This window comes from Pseudochaenichthys georgianus, chromosome 3 (assembly GCF_902827115.2).
Source record: "Pseudochaenichthys georgianus chromosome 3, fPseGeo1.2, whole genome shotgun sequence".
Taxonomy (NCBI): domain Eukaryota; kingdom Metazoa; phylum Chordata; class Actinopteri; order Perciformes; family Channichthyidae; genus Pseudochaenichthys; species Pseudochaenichthys georgianus.
The window spans coordinates 13,459,347-13,484,680 of record NC_047505.1 but is presented as its reverse complement, the minus strand read 5'-3'; the positions used below and the strand labels follow the sequence as shown (position 1 = coordinate 13,484,680).

At 43.2% G+C, this 25,334-nt stretch overlaps 1 protein-coding gene across 3 annotated transcripts in view; it reads left to right on the top strand.

The window, feature by feature from the left end:
- Positions 1-25,334, top strand: part of phkb (phosphorylase kinase, beta) — a 200,326-nt gene that overhangs the window by 47,419 nt on the left and 127,573 nt on the right. For all 3 annotated transcript variants that reach the window (XM_034105177.1, XM_034105160.1, XM_034105169.1), the window contains 3 exons: positions 5,238-5,301; positions 8,916-9,011; positions 11,581-11,778. In XM_034105177.1, the coding sequence (XP_033961068.1) occupies positions 5,238-5,301; positions 8,916-9,011; positions 11,581-11,778 (358 nt within the window). The remainder of the gene's footprint in view (positions 1-5,237; positions 5,302-8,915; positions 9,012-11,580; positions 11,779-25,334) is intronic.

Genomic DNA, 25,334 nt, shown 5'->3' with positions numbered 1-25,334 from the left:
AAGCTACAAAAAAACTACAATTCAGAGGTAAGACAATTCACCCCCAATTGCTCCTGTGGGGATTGCCCACAGTATTGAGTATGTAAGTCGCTTTGGATAAAAGCGTCTAACAAGTAAAGGGGCCTACACACCAAACTGACACCAAAGAACACGTCCCGACGGAACAAGACTGTTGTCGCCTCACGTCTCTGCGTCTTGGCTAACAGTCGCAATGGAACACGCCGCAAAGACTTCAGCTGATGGTCAAGTAGCACGTACCCTACGTTGAAGGGTGTTGCACTGTCTGATACAAATATAATTGTACACCAATGGAAAGGGCCTTGATGGCGATCTCTCCAAAAGTCCTTGTAGTAAAGGAAAAATCAACACTCTGAACTTGATCTGCTGTGAATATTAGGATGTTGCACCATATCCTGAAACAGAAGCACTTCAATCAGCCAGTGAACTCAGCAGTGGCGTTTTCTCCTTTTCGGACTGTAGTTTTAATTTTAATAAATAAAAAAAACACTTGTTTAGTTTCGGTAATTCTTCTGTGCCGTGTGTTGCTGCCATCTCTTCCCCATTCTCATTGAGTATTTTACAAAGAGGGAAACAGCACCCCTCTAGATGTTATGGTGAAATAGTATATTGCACTCACTGTTGCCAGAGGAGGCCAGCCGAAATTGGCTTCCCTTGGTGAAAAAAAATTGAGGGATTCACCAATCAGATGAGGCTACCGTCATGCCCCTGCCAACCTGTGATTAGTCAGGGCCATGCCAAGGGAAGCCACTTGCCCTCTGGCAAATCGCATCAACTTCGTGCTGTCATCACCGCTGTTAGCAAGTAGCAACATTAGCAAGTGCAGTTATGGAGGGTGGAGGTGTAGAGTATTTAGTAAAACATAATTTTTGGAAACTTTCGCTGCTTTTTTACTTTTGGACTAAGGACTGAGCTAATTACAGAGACGAGGACTGCTGCTGCACTTGCCGTGTGTGAGAGGGAAGGGCAGGTGCAGTTTCATACACATAGCCTACTGATACTGTGATGTGAACGTAAAACTTCAAAGGTCTCCTGATTTAGTTTGTGAATGAATGCTTATTTTGTATTCATTACCGAATCTGCACTGCGCATTAAGCGGCTGGTTATGCATTTGGGTGGGGGGTTGGCTGCATCAATTAATGCTTGCGGACCTGTGGGTTATACAGGCATGCGCAAGTCCTGCATCTGTATCATCATCATCATCATCTTTATTTAAAGAGACTCTTGGTCCATTATTACAAAACATACAACACTCAAATACAAACTAAAAAAAGGCAGCCATACCAATGTTTCCACAGAGGTGACTGGTATCGTACAGCACTGAGACACGGATTTGAAAGCAGCATAATGACAGAGTTATGAGAAACATTCAATCGACAGATGAATTTGTACATCAGACCTCTCAAAAGAGCATGGAACGTGTTGACTCGTGCATTACAGAACATTTCACTTGCACTGCACCACCTTGGTTTTCTAAGCAGTATACGCAAACAGTCATTATATATGACATTTGTATGATACAAATGTGTGTACAATGATACCGGGCGCTGTAATAACTAATCTGGTTACGTCATTACATAACCCCCCCCCACAAAAAAGGACATTGATTATTGGCTTCCTCACATTTTTACGCCACGCAACTGGAACTCAGAGAGTTTTTGTCACATGCTTCTTCTAACTGATTTATCATCCAAGGTCGAACCAGCGTCCCTCTCCTCCCTCAGTGCCTCGATAATGATCCTCAATTTCTGCCTTTGCTTATCTCTGTGAAGCATTTGTTTTTCTTCCTCCAACGATCCAAGGCTATTGGCAGCAGCTTGCCAAGATATCTGAAGAGAAGATTACACATTTGATTTTGTGAATAAGCCTGCCATCCAGGTCATGCTTTGGGTTTTCACAATTAGTGAGCTAGCTCATACATGTGATTGCGTCATACCGATAACCATGCTGTATGCAGACTCCAAAGTGTTCGACAAGATCTGCGTAAATTAACAAATCGAGTCATTTCAAGTACCACAGTGCCAATTGGCAGAGAAAGACCTTGTGTTTATCATCACACCCAGTCAAATGGCTAGACTGGAGTGTTTTATTTAAAGTGGTGTATCTAATGTCATAGCAGCTGATTGTCTTTAAATATCTCAACTCATGATGAATCAATCATCATTTTACCAGAAAAACACTTTTCGGACTGTACTATCCTACACTCTGTATTATTAATGTTATTCTGTAACTCATACTACTTCTACTAATTGATTGTATGTCATTTTATAATCAATAGTGGTTTTCCAACCGGGCTAAGAAGGTGATTTCCCAAGGGCCCCGAACTTTAAGGGCATTCTAAGTTACAGGTTAATTGGTTCAGTTGTTTTTTGGCCTCCACACTAAAAATAGCAATGACCGAAGGTGACCATTCATATGCTAATTATGATGCTTTCCACAAATGTCTAATAGGAATGGAGTAATGGAAATTATGACATTTTGGTAAACAGTAAATGGTAAATGGACTGTATTTATATAGCACTTTACCCATCTGTAGGACCGCTCAAAGCGTTTTTAAATTGTACAAGTCATCCTTCACCCATTCATACAGAGCAATGTGCCACCTGCCCAGGGAAGCTAACATTAACACACACTCACACACCGTTGACCATGCCATCGGGAGAGATAAGATAAGGTATCTCGCTCAAGGATACATCGACATGTTTTCAAACTTGTCGACAACATTCCAATCGAAAGAGGACCGCAGTATCTCAGCCACAGTTGCCCTTCATTGGTTGGCATATTGGAGTTTCGATATCCACAACACAGTTTCAATGATTAATCCATGAGAAATGTCTTGAAAGGACCTGTGTCAGAATCTAGTTCTAAGACTGTAAATCTACTCTCGTCGTTATTTTAATAATAACAATGGATCAAACAACTACCGATGGGAAATTGGACACAAATGGAATCATTTGAAGTTATTAACCCAGTATGGCCTCAATTGCCATATGAGTCACTGCATGCAAGCACATTTACTGTAGGAGTTAGGAGTATTGTTGGTAACTCTACATTGTGAGCTCATAGACTCCCAGTCTACAGCTACATTTTCATCATCCAATTCTTTACCTCCAACTGTCAACTGAAACAGTTGCATTACAATGCTGTTTCCTGGTACCACCTTTTCCTGTTTCCCCAGCAATCATTACATCTCTTCTATCTCTATGTGAGGAGTTGACACCCATGCAGACCAGTACTGGCCGTTTTTGGTGTAATATTTTTCACATAATTACTCATGCAGAGCTCTCTTACAATCCCTTCAATTTTTCCCCCTGTTTTTATGTTCTAGGGAAATCTTGGCGAGGAAGAAAGGGAAACAAAATGACAGAGAAATGGATTTACATTTAGTCTGCATTGCAATCATAGTAGCCAGCAAGTGTGAAATTCCCTACAAGGTTTTTATAAAAGAGATCCATTATCTACAGTAGACCACAATCTTAGGACCTTTCAGCTCCACTGAATCCTTACAGAAACGCTTGTGATTCCAGTGTGATTCTAAATGGGGGGGAGGGGCTTCTGACAATTGAAAGACACTTATGGTTTCCATCTAAGAACCACAATTGTTGTCCATGCTTTGTTCACCGCAAACACGAGCAAAGTTCTGCCACGTGTTATCCGCACGAGTTTGACAGCGGGATTATTTTAGTTTTTTCCTATGGCTGAATCAATCTTTACTACAGCGAAATGAAACCAATTAATATTGCTGTGATTTAATTGCAATACAATTATCAATAACATTCTAGAATAAAAACACCATAAGGCCAATTGGTAAAAAAAAAACTAAACGCATGCATTTTTTAATCTGTCTGAAGCAGGGGTAGCCAACACGGTGCCCGCGGGGGCAACGTGAGTCGCCCGTGGCGCATGTTCTAAAAATAGCTCGTCAAGCAAATCCAAAATGTAAAAAATACACAAAAGAATAAATGTAAAAAATACACAAAAGAAGAAACAAGTTTAAAGGATTTGTTATTGGAGATCATATTCTAAAGATGTTTGGATTATTGAAAAGTATACAGCTCTCTTTAATATGAGTGTTGAGAGCTGTATCCATAAATTCATGTTGTGCTCAAAGTGCACCAGATTGATGCATTTCACTTCAACATTTAAAAAACATCTTCCTGGGGTTGCATGCCCCTGGACCCCCCTAGAGGATGTGAGGTCCACCCCCAAATAAAGCAGGTTACAATAATTAAATTGCATACATGTTCTTTTAGTAAACACTGAAAACGGGTCCCACAGACCCTAACAGCACACACAGCTTAAAGGTAAGCATATAATAATGTTAAAATGTGCTAAATATATACACTGCAAAAAACAAAAAAAGAGGAGTAAAAGTAGCCCCCGACTTGTTTTTATTTTTTTAAAGTAGCTCTCATCCTAAAAAAGGTTGGAGACCCCTGGTCTGAAGCATACACCTTTTAAAATGTTTGTTTCCTGAATATTTTTGTATCGAACAGGGCTATGCTAACTCTGCTCAATCAACTCTCAAAATAACGTCTTCTAGAAGAAGAAGGTTATTGTCAATACACATAGATAACTATAGATATCTACATACTTTGTCATTTCAAAATGATATGAACTCAGCAGCATATAAGATTATTTGCAGGTGCCAACCATAGGATGGTGCCAACAGACCGCTTCAATAATGTTTTCTTACATTTCTGATTCAGCAATGTAAGGAGAGTCTCTGCATTTCATTTGAATTATATTTGACTTAATTTGCGTCATTCACGTCTTTGACTCACCATGATGACATCAACATATATATTTGTACAGTGTATCGATATCAGTGAAATGTCTTCCCTTTTTTAATATTTGTATTCATGTGTTTTGGAAGGCTTAGAGTTAGAGTGGATGAGATCACAGTTGGAGTGAAAAGGAATGTTTTTATCTTAAAAAAATAAATATTAAACCTGCTCTAAAATTCCATATTTTTCACTCGTCATGCATAGTTTTTGGCCATTAAGATCAAAAGGTAAATGTAGCACTTAAAGTAGTTTTGCTTATTTGAAGCTACTGTAACTTCACTGTACTTGCCGGAACTGCAAAAGTATCCTAATGGTTGAATGCATGAAATGTACGATAAAGCGTAATGTAATATACTTTGTACAAATGTAGACAAATTGGTGGTTATTTGAAAAATGTCTAATGTAATCCTTAATGTTTATTTTTCTTCACAGCTCTGTGGGCCTGGCTAAAGCTGCTCTGGAGGCCATCAATGGGTTCAACCTGTTCGGAAACCAGGTATTTGAATAATTCACAAACTCCTCATACAAGTCCCAAGAGATGCATGTACTTGAGTCTGTCTCATCGGGTCACATGGCAGAAGATCACATTATAGAAGTACATCCTTTTCTGATTCTATTCCACAGAGGCCCATTATAGCTCCATCCATCAGATAGATATGATTGATGCTTGCAACCTGAGTCAGCAGCTGCATTCATAAAAAAACCACTGCTGATTTACCAAGTACACATCATCAGCATAATTAGTGCTGTTGTCATCAATGCTAGGCCATTTCCTCAAGTGGGTGCTCGACCATCCGGAGATTCATTTAGAATGTTTGTGTTGGGCTCAGCAGACTTTGATCAATGGCCACAGTTCATGTTTGTCGCCAGTCTTTCTCAGAATCTCCCTCAAAATGTCCACAAGTAGATATCTTGTTTTCCTGCTTGTGTGGGAGAAAGAAAAAACAGGGACATCCATTACGTCTGCTAATGGATTGGACAATGAAGCAGTGCACATAGCAATCCTGCTTTCCTTTGATCTTTTCTTCTTTTTCTCTACTTGGCTTTTATCCAGCTTCTCTGGCCTTACACTGCATTTGAGTATTTATCTGATCAACATGAAGGGCCGTCAGTAGAGTGTATAATAAAGTCTCTGTTTGTTTTTCTCCCCTGATCCACTGCAAAATGAGGGTTTAAAAGTGCCTGCAAATGGATTTTGTCATCAAGCTCTGCTTGTTGAAAGAATCAATTTATAGAGGTAGCTGCTTTATGACCCATGCTGTGTGGGGCCAGTCTCCTGTCCTCCTGTGGGAATGGAAGTGCTACAAGCCAGCCCGTCGCCTGTTAATGATCTCTATCAATCTTGATTTCCCAGCTGACTCTCATCCTCACAAGTGTAACTCCCACAACCCCTTTAACCGGAACATACAACACGTTAAAAACTCTGTTAGCGCATTTAACACACCGGCTGTGGACTCTTGCGGGTGTGTGTCCAATGTAGCCTTTGTGCTGCATGAATGGACGGACTGCACTCAGTTTGGTGAAGTTTAATTTGTCATGATCCCTTACCCATCAAAGCAGTTCCTTTGAAACATTGACAAGGACATTGCAGGTCTCCCTTGAAGAAGAGATCATTGATCTCAATGGGACTTTACCTGGATACATAAAGGTTTTGAATTGAATTGAAGGAAAAATATTAAGACAAGATACAAGGAAACAGACATTTAAAATACGATTCCAATCACTGAAGACACTATTTTCAAGACCCTTTAATTGTCAGGTTCATATTTGTATTTTGTGTCTCTATGGTGACATGTTTCCATGTGATTTCACTATGTAAGTAAAGTAAACAAAGGAGTCCAATAGAGGCTTTCCAGGCAAGGGGTAGAGTGTGTGGGAGAGAAACTTTTTAGATGTTAGCCTTTGTAGACCATGTACATGCACACAAAGCTATATAACACACTACAGGAAAGTGATTTCTTCAGCCTAACTTTACTTAACCGTTGGACCCTGTATCTCCGAGTTGATGGTAACATTTCATATCCCCTGTTCAGGACTCGGTTGGGGTCAGAGACAATGTGGTTGGGAAACCTAAAAATGATGTTTGTTAGGATCGCAGCTCTTCCGTACAAAACGTGGGTAAATGTATCCCGATAAGTGGAAGTCTTTCCCTTTCAATGCCAGCGATTAGATTCACAGAGCTGTGAACAAACGGCCAGACAAACCCTCACAGGTTCCACTTTCTATCTCCGGTTGTCATCTAATTCACACCCAGTGGAGAGCAGGGATATACTGGAGCGGACACACTCAATCCTTTTTTCCCTGTGAGTTCCGAACAGTCTTCCCTATGCTGACATAAATCTATCAATTTTAATTTGTGCACATCAATGCACAGAAAGCGATGTCAAGCTGAGGACATTATGGTCTTTGAAAGAGGTATTATATAATCTACATCCTGTCAACATTTATTAGCAACCCATAATAATGGCAGTGAAATTGAGGGCTTTATGGCATAGATTATGGTGGCCCGTAATGAACTTGTATTATACCGCCGCACTTTGATTACAGAGGGACGGCGCTACCTGCTCAGAGTAGTTGGAAAGGGTAATTGAGGTGGCAAAAGGGACAAAAAATGCATTCTTCAAAATATAATGTATTCTTGTTTTATATTGGCAGTTGTTTGGGCACAATTTATAAAGGATGGTTTTCATAATTTTCAAATCTCTCCGTGACCATTTTTGGCATTAAATTATATTATTTAACCATTTCTAGAGCACATTTGGTTTTTGTAATGTGTTGCTTTATTCAAACACATTCAAAGTAATACCGAGAATGCAGTGCAGTCTACAGAATCATTTCAGACATTACTCTATTTAAAAAGCTTACTTAACAAAATCATTGCAAATCTTAAAAGACCAATGTTTTTTTCTAAGCATTCCAAATCTATATGATAAGATTTTTATGAATGCTATATTAATGATAAATTAAAGATATTATTGTTTTTTTAACAAAACATTTTTTCCAAATTTTTCAATCAAATAAAAATAGAAACATTTGTTGCAGTTAGTTATTAAAGCACGGTTATACTGATTGAAACAGGGTTTTATATTAATGGATATTTTCTGGACGATCCTTTCAATTCAATTTACATCTGTTTGTTATTCGTTATACATTGTTTTTCCTTCACGTTTTGATTATAACCATATGGTATATGCTCATATTTGATAAACCTTTGTGTCTCTGGTTTTTGTTGTATATGCAAAAAGCAGCTAATAAAGGCAGAAAAAACTAAAAACGATTTCTATTTTTTTTTCGAGTTAAAACTACTGACGTATTTTACATACACATAGATGTTTGTACGTTATGGTAAAGAACATGTCAGCTTACTGAAGGAAACATCCAAGGTGAATGTCTTTTCATACACTGCTGCTATAACACCGGAATATTCTCCCAGAGGAGAGCCATTTCCCTGACGTGTCACACAGCTGCCTGCAGTACAGCACATTGACAGCCGGCAATCCACTGCACTATGCAAATTGCGGCGTGAAAGCTTGCTGATTTGACTAAAAGCCTTGGCTGGATGTGTGTTTTTTGTAGGGAAAAAGTGGACTCTGGCACTAATCATACATAATGCATTTGACTTACATTGAAAACTGCTTAGCAGGTAGCTGCTGATGGGTGGATGAAGTGGACTGGACCAGCTTTTTAGAAGCTTGATCACTTCCTTTAGTAAGTAAAAGCAAAACCTGGTGCCTCCGCTCTCTCAGAGCTGTTAAAGTGCACTGCGGACAGACCCCATTGTAGTAGCAGCACTTCGTTTTTTGTACATTTTGAAGCGATAACATGACTCTCGACTCGCTGTTTTACAAGCACTCCTACACTGTACTTGAAAAACATGTTCAACCCAAAAATATCCATACAGCAAAAAGAGTGTGTTTTTAAGGTGCGGAGGTGTGATGGAGGGGGCTTTAGCCAATACAGTTGTCAAATATTTTAAAGTTATAGGACTTTTTCGAGGTTCATTTGTGTGTGTGCTTACATACAGTACTGTACCTAACATAATATTGTGTGCTTTTGTTGTGCACCTGTAACAGGGGAATAGTTCAAGCTTTCTGCTGATGTGTTTTGCAGGGCTGTTCGTGGTCGGTGATATTTGTGGATCTGGACGCCCACAACAGGAACAGGCAGACACTGTGTTCCCTCCTGCCCCGGGAGTCCCGCTCGCATGTGAGTCCATCCATCTTTCTTATGCAACCACTGAAACCCCTATACAGACAACTGAAAAACATGCAGATAAAGCACAAGATAACATCAAAAGGATGTTTATGGTCTTAATGGTCGTTGTCCTAGCTATTTATAAGATTTGCTTTTAGCTTAGGAACCCTCTAGAACCCTCAGGTCTTATGGTAATGGGCTTTTAATCCTAACCGGAGGAAATACAAGATTCTTGTTTATACTTTGAAGAGCCAGCTCAAGATAGACGTTTTTAATTTGGCCATTATTAAACTGGACTTATTTTAATTGTACTCTTATTCTATAATTGTATTCTTGTTTTATACAGTCCTGTGTTTGTGACATGCGTTGATAATAATGGGTTTTAATCACAAATTATATGTTAGTCTGTGTTTTACCTGGAAAGCCGGGGGGGGGGGGGGTAGTGCTATTATAACATTTTTAATTGTTTTTTTAAGCACTTGTGTTACCTTTTCTCTATGAAAAGTGCAATTTAAATAAAGTTTGATTGGATGTCAATTCTAATTTGTAATCAGAACTGGTGACTTTATCTTTATATGTCCAGATTTGCATACGTTGATGCACCCTGCTTCTTTTCTTACCTTTTTTGAGTCTCTGTGAAGCAGCTGTGTACAAAGAATCCACTTATCAAAGACAGAAATAGATGCCTCACACGCATATATCAGAAAAGGTTAATTATACACATCGAACAAACTACCCCTTCACGTCAATATTCCAAATCAAAATGTCCCCCAAGGTGCCGACACTACACTGCCTATACATGTGTTGTGCAGCCTTGACAGGAGATGTGGAAAGAGACAGGTTGCTGCAGAGCTAGAGGGAAGGTAAAAGGAGTGAAATAAATAAGTGGTACAGTAGGTAGAGGAGAAAGCAGTAGCAAAACCTTTCCCTTTTCTCCACTCCAACGCTTGCAGACACTTAAATTATCACATCTCTCTCTCCGTTTATAGTGTGTCAGGCAGAATAGCCAGAGTCAGCTTTAGAAGAAAATTAGTATAATTAAACGGCGAGAGTGGCATAATAGTTGTGCGAGAATAGCGTTAAGGGACCAGAGGGATGGCGTGCCGTCAGGAGCGAGAGACCAACAGGGATAATGTCAAGCCAAGCAAATTATCAATAAAATAATAATAATAATACATTGCATTTCAAAGCGCTTTTCCAGGTGCTCAAAGACGCTTTACAGTGGTGATAAATCATGATAAAATAGAATTTAAAAGTTATTAGAACAAGATAAAATAACATTTAAAAAAATATCAGTATCTCTTACACTGCAGCTAACTATTGGAATTCAATACACAATTCAAGACACATTCAATATCTGTACTGAATGTGTTCTGCCGGCTGATATCTTACTTAAGCCGCAGCTGCAGAGGAAGTTAGCATGTACATTGGAGTTGTAGGCTGGAGGGAAGAAGTCGAAGAATAAGAAGTGATTGGAAGAAACTGAGCAGTTGTGTGGAAAGTAAAAAAGGTTGCAATAGAAAACACAACATCTGCATTTAATAATCAACTAACAAAATCTAGTCCTTTTGTTGTCAGACAAACTTTTTCATAGCTTAAGTTATCTTGTCAGGTATTCAATTTGAAGACAGTCCAAGCAGAATATGGAAAGCAAGTATTTCACTTTACGAAGCTCTGCCGTCTATGGAAAAACGTTCATATTCATAGCTGTTTTCAGTGCGGCTGGGGCCTAATAGCTTTCATTTTCACTGATTCATAGATTAAATGCAAAGTCTAAATATTCCATTCTTATTAATATTCATTATTTGTGATTGTTCCAGTTTATACTAGGATTGCAACTGCAAAATATGTAAACTACCTATAAAACTGGTCTTCCTAGATTAAAGGATTAATTGTTAAATCTACAATATATCAGAAAAAAGAAAGAAAACCAATCCATTGCAGTTTTCAAGATGATGACTTCAAATGTTTTCAGGCGTGTATATTTTCTATATTTGATATGATACAAAACTGAAAAAGTAGTTTTCAAAGGCATCTACACCTTCGTCTGTGGCCCTTTAGAACATACAGATTTGTGCTAAAGGTAATTATCAACCAATAGTTTTCACCCATGATTTACCTCAGGGTTTCATTCTAATTCATCAATCAGTTAATGGATACTAATAACCCTAGGAATATAACTTAAGGCCAAGTCCACCTGTACATGTATATTTCAAAAATAACTATTCTGTGTGTTTTGGCATTTTTTGTCTCCTAGATAAATGTGCTTGTTTTGTTTCATCATCTACCAGATTTAGGTTTTCAGAAACTGAGGTTTCAGTGTTGACTTAGTTAGTGAACGTGATGTGTATTCGTGAGGCGTCAATACATTGGGCGCAATGCAAAGGGGGATGTTGTTCAAATATGGCCGCCATGTTAAAGCATTAAGGTTATCACTATATTGTGAAATCACTATATTGAGGAACAAAGGTGTCAGGGTATCTATGGAATGCTACAAAACGCTCAAGACACAGACCAACTTACCAACATTGACGGTTTTGGTGATAACCTGTTTAAGTGACTATTGTGTTTTCCCCGGTAGAACACAGACGCAGCCTTGCTTCCAACCATCAGCTATCCTGCCTTTGCAGTAGATGATGACGCCCTCTACAGCCAGACACTGGACAAAATCGTCCGCAAGCTGCGCGGCAAGTACGGCTTCAAACGTTTCCTCCGGGATGGCTACCGCACAGCTAACGAAGACAAGGAACGCCGTTTCTACAAACCTGCTGAAATGAAGGTTCGTGCTGTGGGACACATCTAAAAGAATATACATGTATATATTTGTTTCTTCTCTTTTTATTAATCTGTGCTAAATTGTGTTGGTTATTTTCTACATTGCGAGTGAACTCCTCCAAATTGTTATCTTGTTTTAAATAGAAAGCAATTGTCATTGAATTTTATCATATAAGACAGACAACGATAAAATGCTTAATTCTTCCAGCAAGACGTACAGCGGAGTTTCATTTGCACAGCAGTTAAAATAAATAATACATCTGTGGACAATATGCCTCAAAATGAGTGTATGGATACAAAAGTGTAGAGAATCCAGCATATACCCCTGGGGTACGCCACTAGAGAAGGAAGCAGTTTCTCCTTCTAATACAGAGAATGACCAGCTACCCGACGATCTTTCAGACAGCTGTTTGAGATATTGAGGTCTATTCACAGATAAACATTGCTGGCCTACTGCTACCATAGCATCTAATTCAGATTTAAAGTAGAAAGAATAGTATATCGTTTAAAAATGTACCCACGGGTTATTTCAGGAAACCACGTCAATGCAGAGCAAAAGGCTCATAGTTGACAATGCATAAGACCTACAAAAAGGTCAACTTGAAAGTGCTCGAGCCTGAAATTTGAAACGTTTTTGAAATGTTTAAGCCTGCAAAGGTTTTATCCTTGTTTGATGAAGCTCAAATTTATGTCTGTGACTTAGCCTCTCCCTTTTCAAGCGTTTGAGGCTCAAGGTATTTCACCTCCAATCTTAATGCGTTCAGGCGTGAGAGCCATCCTGTCAGTGAGCGTGCTCATGCATTTAGTATATATGTCTGCGAATGACACTTGCTCAGTGTGACTACAGTTGGTAATTCAGAGGGAGTACTCTTAATGATAAATAAATCAAAGCATTAGCTGCAGAACTAACCTCCCAGAATGAATGAGCTCTGAGAGGCACATAAGAGGTCTCATCGCTTCTGCTGAGTGGAGGGTCCTTCGCACCTTGATGTCACATGAGGTTGAGGCCAAGTGACACTAGGGTTTGGATTATTGTGCTACAGATGCGTCTGTCTCAAAAATGTCCATGAAGGTTGCCTGTGAAAGGAGCCTATTGCATCCATGTACTTTTGTTCAAACCAAACAAAAAGTCTGAAAAATGTACAGGACCTTCGTCCAAGAAGACAATGCTCATGTACTGCGTGAAACCAATGGGCCAACATGGACTTATTTTAACTCACATAACATACTTAACTTATGTAGGCTGCATAGTAATTTATGTTACATATTATGCACAACTTGACTAAAAGGAGAGTGATTTTCGGTTTTGGGTTTATGCCATAAGTGGCCGGAAACATCTAATGTTGCTTAAATTGTCTTCAAATGTAAATAGTCAACTCTTTTGCTAACATGTCTGTGACAAGGACATTGTTATTTTTCAGTTTTTTTTATAAAGCTTACATAGCTATACACATCAAGTAACGTGCAGCATTGGTTTGGCGCCTTGTGGCATGTGCTGATATATTCTGAATGTACCTCATCAGGATTTGACTGATTGCCATGCAAGGCTCTGAAGGTTGTTATGTTCCCTTTTACAAAGCATTTGGTGGCTATCCATGGTGCTGAAACCAGAACAAAAAAGGCATAGACAAAGCAAATAATTCTAGAAGTGTCTCAGGGGGCATCCGCGGGACACCCACTCTTAACCACTTAGAATACTTTGAAATTAGCTTCCTTTAATCCTGCAGCTAATACGATACAAAGACTTTAAGGCTAAGAATTAGCAGGCAGTATTAAACACCTCTGCTCCTTCAGGCTCCATCCTGCCGTCAGTTCTACCCGGAGGCAGGCAGATTTATTACGAAAGACGATGCCGGTTAGGTTTCATAACTTATAGTCCTGATCCCTGCTGCTGCCATTTGCCATCCATCTAGCAACAGTAATATATTGGTTGCCACATAAAATACAGAAAGTAATAAGAATCCAGCTAAGAGGCTAGTTGGTACCATAAAACATTGCAGTAAATAAAGCACAAGATTTTCCACTATTGAATATTGAAACACATTGCTGATTTTTTAAATGTTAGAACTGAAGAACTTTTCATTCTCAAAGACTTCAAACAGTATGGATCCTTAAAATGATTGAATGTTTATGAATTTCAGAGGGAAAACATCTCGAAAGTTTATTCAAATCGAGAAAATTCAACATAGGTAATTGAAAGTGACACCAGTGCCATCTAGTGTGACATAATTCCCTTGTATCGGTGTGTCTATGCAGTGTTGGGTCCTTATATGTGGCTTGGAACGTATTTGAATATCACATTTAGTATGGTGCACCAACTTCACCTACACTGTATATCACAAAAAAGTCAAATGTTCCTCTGAGGAATGATCTTAAACACTTCGTAATTAAATTCTGAGTGACTCTGTCTGGGAAGGAACCAGTCACAGGTAGACCAGGTCTCCCTGTGGAAGACAGGAAGTGAAGTTGTTGTTTGTGTTTAGAAGAGAATTCACAGCAGGGCAGATGTGTCTGCTCCTTGTCTGTTTACCATTGACAGAGAGCAACAGCCTGTGTGATAGACAGTTTTACCAATCAGTCGAGCTGCTCAGGCGCAACACTCCAGGGGACCCTGCCTGTTTACAGCCTCAACGGGCCAAAAAGCACAGCCTCACTGGGTGACTGCCTCCCTCCTTCTAGAAAAACCCTCCCCTGTTTCTGTATCTCTTTATGCGCCTCCTTTTCACCCCTCTCTCAGCCGCTGATAGCTCCTAATTGCTTCTCATCTCTGCTGAAATGCACAGTTTGAAGCCAAGTATACCTGCATCATCACAGGATGCATACATTAAATATTTAAAGAAGCACATTTTGAGCCTTAAAACACCCCTATCTGCGTGCTGAAAGTGAATGCAGCTCCCACATATATTTCTGTGTGCCAGCTTTATCGGCCATTTGTCATTGCATTAGGATGTCATCTGTTTTATCTTCCACCAGAGGGATAATCGTTGGAAAAGATGAGGGGCAAAGATAACCACGAATGGTGGCATTTATAGTCAAATGGGCTTAAATGCACGCGCGCACAGTCTCTATTTTTTCTTTATTAAGCTGACCCGATGATGTTTTGGTGTTTTTACTACTTGGTGAAATAGTTATTCTGTTAATATAGAGTGGGTTCCCAAAGTCATCTTAAAGACTGGAAAAATATTGGAATTAAGAAAAGCGCATGTTTCAGGTCATGAAACTACTAAAACAGTTTGAAGTTTCAGAAAAATCTTGAGCATAGTGTGAGGAAATAAAGTATATTAAGAATTCTTCCATGTTAGCCTTTCACACAATTGAAAAAAACAGCAAATGTATTTTCTGTGGCTGTAACATCGCTCACACACACACACACACACACACACACACACACACACACACACACACACACACACACACACACACACACACACACACACACACACACACACACACACACACACACACACACACACACACACACACTGGATAATGTTCAAAGGATCTTCCATGGTTAACATAAGCAAAAGCACTATCTGTAGGTGTAACATACTGTAGCTATCATATATTCAATGTGTGACAACATTTGTCTATTATCACAAAGGTTTCTTCATTTCCCCCCACGCCACAACTCCCGCTGTAAGATTGCCAGCTAACAAAAAATATGTTTGAATCTGATTTGGTTTTAATAATGGCAGGCAAGTGTACATTTCATATGTCTCACTAATGACCAACGTATGGGTCACAAGCGAGCCATCAAACATGAGGTAGTATGTAGACTACATATTAAAGCTGCTGCATAGTTTTCAGACATCAAGAAATAAATGTATATAAAATACATTTAGAATACACTGATAGTACAATCAGCATCATGTCCCCTCATGCTTAAAATCCAGCGCCAGACTGACTGCTTGTAAGGCAAATAAAAAAGATATAACAATAATGAATGGACTGACCCTCATACAATATATATTTTTTACATTTAGGGGAAAGTAGCATTTGTTTGTCCTTGAAAAGTAATTGAAAAGTTTTGATGTTGTCCATGAAAATGTGTGTGAGCCCTTTATAGAGCCGCTTTAGTCTGATCCTCTTTAGGGGAGCATAAACAAGCTGGGATTGAATTATTGGGATTAATAAGGCTGTGATTCACTCGACTGTCTTCTCTGCGTGTGACTTGTAACCAAATGAAGGTTTGTGTTAGTGTGGCACTCAACACAAACATGATGTGTGATCTATAATAGGATTTATGGCTGAGTAAGATTCAGAGAATAATCCAACAAATAATGGTGTTTATGTCAGTTCAAGTGTTTGTTCCGGAGAATTCACTCCAGCTGCTGCCACATGCTGGCTTTGAATTCTCTACATTCTGTCGTCTGAAAACACTCACAGTCCCTGGTACGTCATCCGTTATTCACACATATCGATCTGTCAATCATGTAAAGTGTATATCTGGGGGATGTTTCATTTAATTAATACGTGGATAAACAAATGCACTTCTTCCATACGAGGGCCAATAAACAGTTTGAACATGTAAATCACAAGCCTACAGTCACCAACCCAATTGAAATTCCATTGATGAAATGTATGTTTTATAAGAATATCTGTGTCCCAGATAATTTAGTTCAGAACAAGGAATAAAAACACTTTTGCCATTTCAAGGATTCAAGGACCACTTTTTGTCTTTCTGCAACACAGGGTTGGAATTACTGTCGGTGTCCTCTAGTGTATTTTGTATTATTACATTTGCATCAGGAGGAACAGTGGCAACAAAAACAAAAGGGAATTATTCTGGCATTTCAGACTTCCGGCATGCTAAAATGAAAAGTTGGACACTATAGAAACTCTTTGAAGTGTGAACACAAATCGATAGTTACGGCTGTAACTGCGGTTCTATGACGTCCCTACTGACCGCCAGAGGCGGTGCTTTAAGCACTGGATGACTTATACCAACAATGTCATGAAGAATCCAAGCCCTTGCTCACCACTAGAAGCAGCGGAGCTCGGCAAAAGGACCACGCCCAAAGAATGGGGAGTGGCGACATTGACCTGATGACAACTGGAGAATGTGCCAGAAGACGCCCACGACGCCGCGGTGGTCTCCAGGGGCACCCCTCTCAGGGCAGCCCAATATGTTGAGATGCTCCTTGTAGAGTGGCATCTCAGCCTGATGGCAGGGGGCGGCCACTGGCCCCGTAAGCCTGTGAGATGGTATCGACAACCCAGTGGGGCAGCCACTGGTTAGAGGGCATAACCTCCTTTAGTGCCGCCAGGGCAAAATCAAGAGTTGCTCCTCCTGCCGTATAAAGGCCGTAGCCTTGATATACGCCCTTTGGGCACCCCCAGGGCACAGCAACTTCGACGTGCCGTACTCCTGAATGTCAAAGTGTGCCAGCTGGGCAGGCTGATTGAAGTGGGTTTGTGGAAGGACCCCGAGCGGGAATGCCACATTTGCCCAAAGGGCAACGCCTGAGAGTCTCACCTCGGGCATGTATTGTTTATGGAGAGGACATGCAACTCCCCGACTCGCTTCCCTGAGGCTATGGCAAGCAGAAATGCTGCCTTCGTGGGCAGCCACCTAAGCCCCACCTGGGCCAGGGGCTCGAAGGGAGGAGATGATAGGGCATCCGGCAGCAGGGGCAGGTCCCAAGCCCCTTCTCATAAAGAGGGACACCGACCTGTGGCACCCCGCCGTGGCGCCGTCGACCCGAACATGTCGGGCAGAAATTGCATCCACATAAATTCAGAGTGGAGTGAGAACGTCCACTATCTAGAAGGGACTGTTGTCTAAGCCAGTGGTTCCCAAGCTTTTTGTGCCCAAGGCACACCAAAGGACAAGTCAAAATCTCAAGGCACACCTATTGTGCAAAATAGCCCTGATAACACGTGTTATCACTCATATGTAAAATATCTGTAAATGTGCATAATTATTTACAAATGCCAAATAAAATGTAACAAAGACAACTATATTACTCATGAAATATTTAGTAACGAAATATTTCAGAAATGAATTTGAAACGTTATCAAAATAGGCTTCATCAAAGCAGCAACACACTCATTTAAACCAGACAGGTCACAACATTAAAAATGAGACAAAGGAAATTCAGCACAGATAACTGTCAATGCAAGGAAGCTGCATTGTCCTTGGTCCTGAACTACAAATTATAAATGTAACATTTCAGCAGAGTCGTTACTAAAAAAAAGTAATATATTACATATTACTTAAGTATTACACTACTTCGTTACTCTCTACATAAAGTAACTCGTTACTTTACTCGCAGGGCCGGCCCGCCCCTCCCTGCAGGCAGATCACGCAGACTGCTAAAGTTTCAAATGTTCTCTTTAGTTCAGTTTCCATCCTGAATGTTTTCCTATCTGACCATGGCTGTTCTCTGTCTCCTGCTATCTGTATATTTTGCGCAGTCTATCTCTGCTCACTCTGTTGCGTCGGCGTGTTCTCCTGCGTGTTGGCCATGTGTTGCACTGGAACCAGACACCGCAAAGACTTCAGCCGAGCACGTACGAACTGCGCATGCGTGAGTGGCAATAACTCTCCTTACCAGCAGGCGGCTGCCCACTAGACAATATAATATTGGGAGGATGAAATCCTCCTTAATGGCAGGCGGCTGCCCACTAGACAATATAATATTGGGAGGATGAAATCCTCCTTAATGGCCATACATGCAGAGCACACAGCACACAGTGAAGATTGTGCTCTGCATATCGTCCTAGTGCTAGGAGTCTAGTGCTAGGAGTCTAGTACTAGGATCAGTAAATACAACGATATAGCGCTACTGCAACCATACGTTTACCGGGAGCGGGAGCGAAAGCACTGCCCTCACCGGCTGAGTTAAATAATGAAGCTTAACAGTACATGCAAGGTGTTAGCCAAGCGGCTGCTGCTAACAATCAAGCGACCAAGTCAGAACACAATGTTAAGACCAGATAATTAGCTTCTAAGAAATAGAAAGTACTTACCTTACTCTCTGCATCTAAACGAAAAACGGGTTTAAAGTTTGGGCTTTCCATAGTAAATTGAATGAGGGACACAGCCAAAGCTGGGACTCAAATGCTAATGATAGCTCGGGCACAACGCCACAAGCAGAACTTTCAAAAGAGCATAAGGGCAACTTTATGGGACAGGAAGCGGGAACACTGTCGTCACCAGAAAGTCTAAGCCAAACAAAAAATAAGACGGCAATCAGGACAACTTGGCTGGGAGAGGGTGCAGGGACACAGCCATCACCAGCAACAAGCTGACACAAACCTGTCTGTCGAGGCTCTGCACAGCGCACAGCCGGCCACAGCACCTGGAGGACGCGTTAACGCCCCGTAGCTCCGACTGTCAGTTGCGAAGCTGCACGCGGCCAGCTGCTTGCAGAGAAATCCCTCAGATCAAACGTTCAAACCTGAACGCTGTAGGCTACAAAAATGTAGCCACGGTACCCTCGCGCAGCGAGAAGATGAAAGGAACAGATCCTCTGACGTGGGTCACAGGTGACTTTGTTGTTATTGGTACTCGAGCTGCGCATGAGCGCGATGGACATATCCAGTGCTTAAAGCACCGCCTCTGGCGGTCAGTAGGGACGAAATAGAACACCACTGATGTGAACACTGTCCATTTCCTTCCGTCTCACAGAGTCCTGCAAGCTGCCCGTCACGTACATTAGCTTGATCTAGTTTGCTACTGTAGCTATATTCTGTAGGCCCAAGAGTCTCTGATTTACCGTTGCTTAATGAGCCTGACTCTTACTTCATCCATCTTTCTTTCCTTCAACTGGACATTAGCCAGGAGCAAGCAGGGCCCTGGAACTGACTCCCTGCATGGTTAAGCCCTGTGTTAACATAGTGTCTGTTTTTTACTCTGAGCGCTTCATCATTAATACTCGCTTCTTTAAAGGTCCCATGACATGGCCATTTCTACTGATCATAATTCCATTGTTGAGGTATAAAACGGCATGAATTGCTTCGTCGCATTCATCTATATAAAACCATGGGTGCTCGAGCTTTCAGCTGCTCGGCTCCCAGACTCTGGAACACCCTGCCACGACACATCCGTCTGATTCCATAACAATCATTCAAAACCCAACTCAAAACCCACCTGTTCAAACTGGCATTTTCTTTATAATCTGTACCCTGTGTCCTTTTGTGTCCTTTTGTAGTCAATTTCCTGTTGTTTGTCTTGTCTTACCCCAGCTGATACTTCACTAAATCCACTGTTTTAATTTGTAAGGTAAAATTGTAAATGTAAATTGTAAATCTGTAACCCTGTAAGGTGTCCTTGGGTGTTATGAAAGGCGCCCCCCAAAATAAATGTATTATTATTATTATTATTATTATTATTATTATTATTATTATCTAGAGATCCTCTGTCTCGAGCCAGTGAACTAGCGGGCCTTCTAGAGTCCCCTGGAACCGAGGGAAATTCTGAAAGAATACGCCCATTGGCTACAAATCAATATATGATTGGTTGATCAAACTGTCAGTCCAAACGTACGCTCTCATTCAGTGCAACGTAGAATACCTTGGTTGAAGGATATTCTACCCAGAGACCCAGAACAAGATCTAATTGGTTGCATTTTATTACATTTCATTTATATAATTAAATCGATTTTTTGTTTGTTTTATTTGAGTGTTCCAGGGTATTCTCTGAAAACTAAAAATGACACCAGTAACGACGGTTTCCCACTGGCTGACAGTGGTTGTCTCACAGTTCAGTGCATCTATTCCAATTTCAACCATTTCATCTCCAAGGTACATGATTGTATCTTCTAGCCTTTTATATCTAACCAAGTATGTAAGCCTGACGTCATATGGACATCAAATACTAAAATGATCCAATTTTCAATTTTCAATTCATGTATTTGTCAATGTATAAAACTTTCCACGTCTCATACCTTCAAATGTCCTCAAAACAAGCCGCACACGTTTGCATTGCAGAAGAATTACCTTTTCAAATAAGGATTGTAAAGGAGTTCTCATTCATAACACTCCGTTTGATGTCTCACTATGGGATGCGCCACATCGCGGAGCAAACAGAAGCATCTATCTCATTACGCCAATCCTGATTGGCTGTTGATCTTGGCGTCAGCGTCAGGGGAAATCACCCCCTATAAGTAGCTTGCGCCACGACGCATGCGTCATTCAAACACCTCTTCTCGCTTCAGAGCACATCTCACAGTAGCCGGACAAGCTTAACGGTCCACAGACTGAACCCAAATACCCATTTCGGTCGACGGGCGCTCGCCGGCTACTCCTTCTGCTTCGCAGGAAGACGGTATTACTAACTAAGTTAGTATTAAAATCGACCTCGCCCTTCTCTTCCGAGAAAGTAAGGTAGGTCCGATTTTTTAAGCTAGCAGCACACCTGTTGCTAGCTCGCTCCCTCTCTACCGACACCACGGTAGCGAGGAAGTTTTTTCTTTTCTCTTCTCCACGGAGGAAGAAAGGATTAAAAAGAGCATACTGTCACACCAGTCAGTATTCTCCGGGAATAAAAGACCCACACCGTCCTTTTCTCCGGATTAAAGGACAAGGTGGTAACATATTTTCTCCCATCCTGCCTGTTGAGAGCGGGCCTTCTCCACGCCACGAGGCGAACAAGATGGACGCCCCTCTCCCTCACACCAGAGGAGTCAGGGACTCGGTGGCTCGACTCTGCGGCTGCGGGTTGAAGATCTCGGGCACAGACACACACCAGGTCTGTTCGTCCTGCCTCGGGCTGGAACATGCCCGAGGCGCTATCGACAACCCTGTAAAGAGCCTCCGCCGACGGTTAGCACGACAAGCTAGCCTGTCGGAACAGGACCCCCCCATGTCCACGGACCCGCCGGCCGGCAGTCAAGACACGGGTGCGTCCGCCACAGAGTGAACCCCTCTCCGCGTCGGTCTGGGGCTCATTATCTGCGATGGCTACAGAACCGGAATCCCGCGCCCTGGCAGGCCGGGACCCGGTGACGACAAGACACGCGGGAACGGATTCCCGCGCTTTACCAAGCTGGGGCTCCCGGTTAGACCTCACCATGGTCTCACCCGCGGAGGATGACCTGCAGGCCATGTGTAAACGCGCTGCGGCCAGACTAAACGTCCCATGGCCTGAAATGGCCAAGGAGACCTCCAGGTCCCGCTACGAGGGGAAACATCTTCCCCAAGCAGCGGGGAAAAAGAGGCAACTCCTTCCGGTCTTCCCGGAGATGTTGGATGAGGTGTCGGTCTCGTGGAGAGAATCCAGGGTGCCTCCTCCCTAGACTGCGACGGAATGGAGAAGCTCGGCCTGCTCCGCATACCGCCCATGGAACCGCTGGTAGCGGCCCACCTCCTACCGAAGGTGGGCCCGTCACCGAGCAGGAACCCCACGCTGCCAGCTAAGTCGGACCGCTTTCAGTCGACAATGACTGAAAAGTCCTACAAAGCTGCAGTGTTGTCCGCCAGGGCCCTGAATGTATCCTCGCTGCTAACCGCTTACCAAGCGGAGCTCTGCGAGGACCTGTCGGGTAACCCGGGGGCAGCCACTCTGGACGAGATGGCAGCGGTCACGGATATTTGCCTCTGTGTCCAACGCTGCGCCGTCCAGGCCACGGGCAAGGTGATGGGGATCATGGTGGTGCAGGAAAGAGCGAGATGGCTCAACCTCACCAACCTCCCAGACCGGGAAAAGGAGGATGTGCTGGATATGTCCATCGTTCCCGAGGGAATTTTCGGCTCCTCTCTCGCTTCCATGCAGAGGAGGTGCGAGACGAAGAAGAAGGAGGAGGAGGCACTCCACCTCTGCCTCCCTCGAAGGGTCCAGCCGCTGCCTTCGCAGCAGCAGTCCTTCACCCAAGCTACCTCGAACTCTGCTCGGTTTAAAGTACCAGGTCAGCAGAGGTCGCAGCCCGCCCCGAGTCCTCAGCCCAGGCTGGAGACAAGGGCAAGCTGGCCTAGAAAATCTCCGGTTCCGGCTGCAGCTCAGGCGCAGCCAACCCAGAATTTCGGCCAGCAGTCGAGGAAGAAGAAGCGAGCGGCGTGACAGCCCCTCCTTCTCCCCTCTGTGACAGAGCTGGAAGTTCATTCCCCAGCTCTGAATGTGTTCCCGCCGCCTCGAGAGATGCCTCAACGTCATCCTCAAGTCCGCACAAACACATGTCACACGTTGATTGATTATTTTGTTATAAAACATTTGCCGCTGACGCATCCAGGCTTCAGGCCGAGCGCGCAGCTCAAAGAAATGAAAAGAAAATCAATAAAACCAATAAACAGCCCGTCAACTGTTCCCCTTCTGAGAGCAGCTACGGCATCTCTCAAAAGGCGGATTACTGACGGGTCTGTGAAGGCACCACCGTCACGAGAATGCGCAGTGCCGGCTGGGGTCGTGAAGGCACCACCGTCACACGCATGCGCAGTGCCGGCTGGAGCCGTAAGAGTGACATCTCAGCTGGCTCTAAGGAGCATACAGCAGGAGATACTCACAACATCTGTTTGGGCTTCTCAAAACAGTTACACACTATCTGTTTTCACAAGCCCGGAGAGAGTCAACCCACATTCTGGAGAGAGAGGTTCTCTCTCTCCTAGAAAGGAGGGTTTTACCTATAATGCCCACCGAGCGGAGTCAGATTACGCAGACAAATGTCCTCGTAAAGCACCTGCTCAACATGGGTCTCATAATAAAACTAAACCCTGCGTGGCACGGCGTGCAGAGAGTATTGGTTATTATTATGAAATGCGTAGTGGCACTACACCCGACTTTTCTAGTGCGGGACGCGCCTACGGGTGCTGTCCTTTCACGGAGGGTGGTCACCACGGACGCATGTCGGACAGGCTGATAGGGTATTTACGAAGGTCGCCCGGTGAGGGGTCTCTGGAGCAGATACCTTCAGCGGGTGCACGTAAATCACCCGGAGCTTTTAGCGGTGTTCCCCACCCTAAAATGCTTCCTGCCTTCTCTCAGAGGACACCATGTCCTCGTGAGGACAGACAACATGATATCGTGTATGAACCGCCAGGGGAGATTGCGTTGTCTCCAGTCACACACACTGGCACACAAACTGATCCCTTGGAGCAGCAGACGTCTCCTCTCTCTGAGAGCGACGCATGTACCGGGAGTTATGCACCTCGGGACAGAACTACTGTCCAGAGGTGCACCACTCTATGCAGACTGGACTCCTCATCCAAGGATCGTGAGTCCACTGTGGGTGCGTTACGGCAGAGCCGCGTTAAATCTGTTCGCATAAAGAAAAAATGCTCAATGACAGCTGTTCTCTTTAATGCACGTTTTAAACGCACTGTTAGGCGGGGACGCACTCGTACACGATCGACCTCTGGGTCCTCTGTGCGTGTTCCCACCCCTGGCTCTGTTACCCCCAACTCTGGCCAGAGTGAAGGAGCAACGCCACACACGTATCCTGATGGCTCCGCCCTAGCCCGCAACGTACGGGCTGGCGGAGATTTATCAGCTGTTGTGCGGGCAGCCATGGCAGCCCCCACCACGCAGGGACAGATTGTCTCAAGCGGGGGGCGATCCTTCACCCACGCCCAGAGCGCGGGGCACTATGGGCCTGACCCGTGAGTGGTACAATCTGAATACAGTGGGACTCCCTCAGAAGGTGATAAACACTATTCAGAGTGCGAGAGCTTCCTCCACCAGGTCTCTTTAGACTGTAAGTGGAGGGTGTTTGAGGAGTGGTGCCTTCAAGAAGGACACATCTCTTTTCAATGTCCTGTCGGGGTGATTTTATCATTTCTACAGGACTTGATCGATAAACACAGAGCTTTCTCCACGATCAAGGTGTACCTGGCTGCTATTGCTGCATGCCATGTGGGCTTTGAGGGTAAGACGGCTAGCCAACATCCTTTGGTCTGCCGTTTTATGAAGGTAGCGCGCAGGCTCCTCCCTGTCTCCAGGTCGCTGGTGCCCTTATGGGACCTGGCAGTGGTTTTAAATGGGCTCAGAATGACCCCATTTGAACCCCTGGAAGGAGCTGACATGAAACATCTGTCACTCAAGACAGTGCTGTTACTGGCCCTGGCATCCGCTAAACGGGTCAGTGATATCCATACACTGTCTGTACATCCCTCATGCACTCAGTTCGCCCCAGGGCAAACGAGAGTGTTGTTGAAGCCCAACCCTGCCTTTACACCAAAGGTGGTTGGTTCGTGTACCCCGATTGACATTGAGGCATTTCCTCCGCCGCTGGTTTCCTCCGGGGAGCAGCAGCAGGATCTATTGTGTCCAGTCCGGGCTTTACACACATATATGGACAGATCAAAAGAGCTTCGTCTTAATGACCAACTCTTTGTGTCCTGTGCTAAACCTCACAAGGGCAAGCCTGTTACTAAGCAAGGGCTCTCCCACTGGATTGTGGAGGAAATTGCTTTGGCCTATACGAGTCAGAGTTTGCAAGCACCTTCGGGTCTGCGGGCTCACTCGACTCGGGGCCTGGCTACATCCTGGACTTTGTTCAAGGGTGTTTCCATCCAAGACATCTGTGCAGCGGCGAGCTGGTCCTCGCCGCTCACTTTTGTCCGCTTTTACAGACTGGACGTCTCCGCTCCAAGCGTGGCCCGAGCAGTACTGGGCACCTTGTTGAG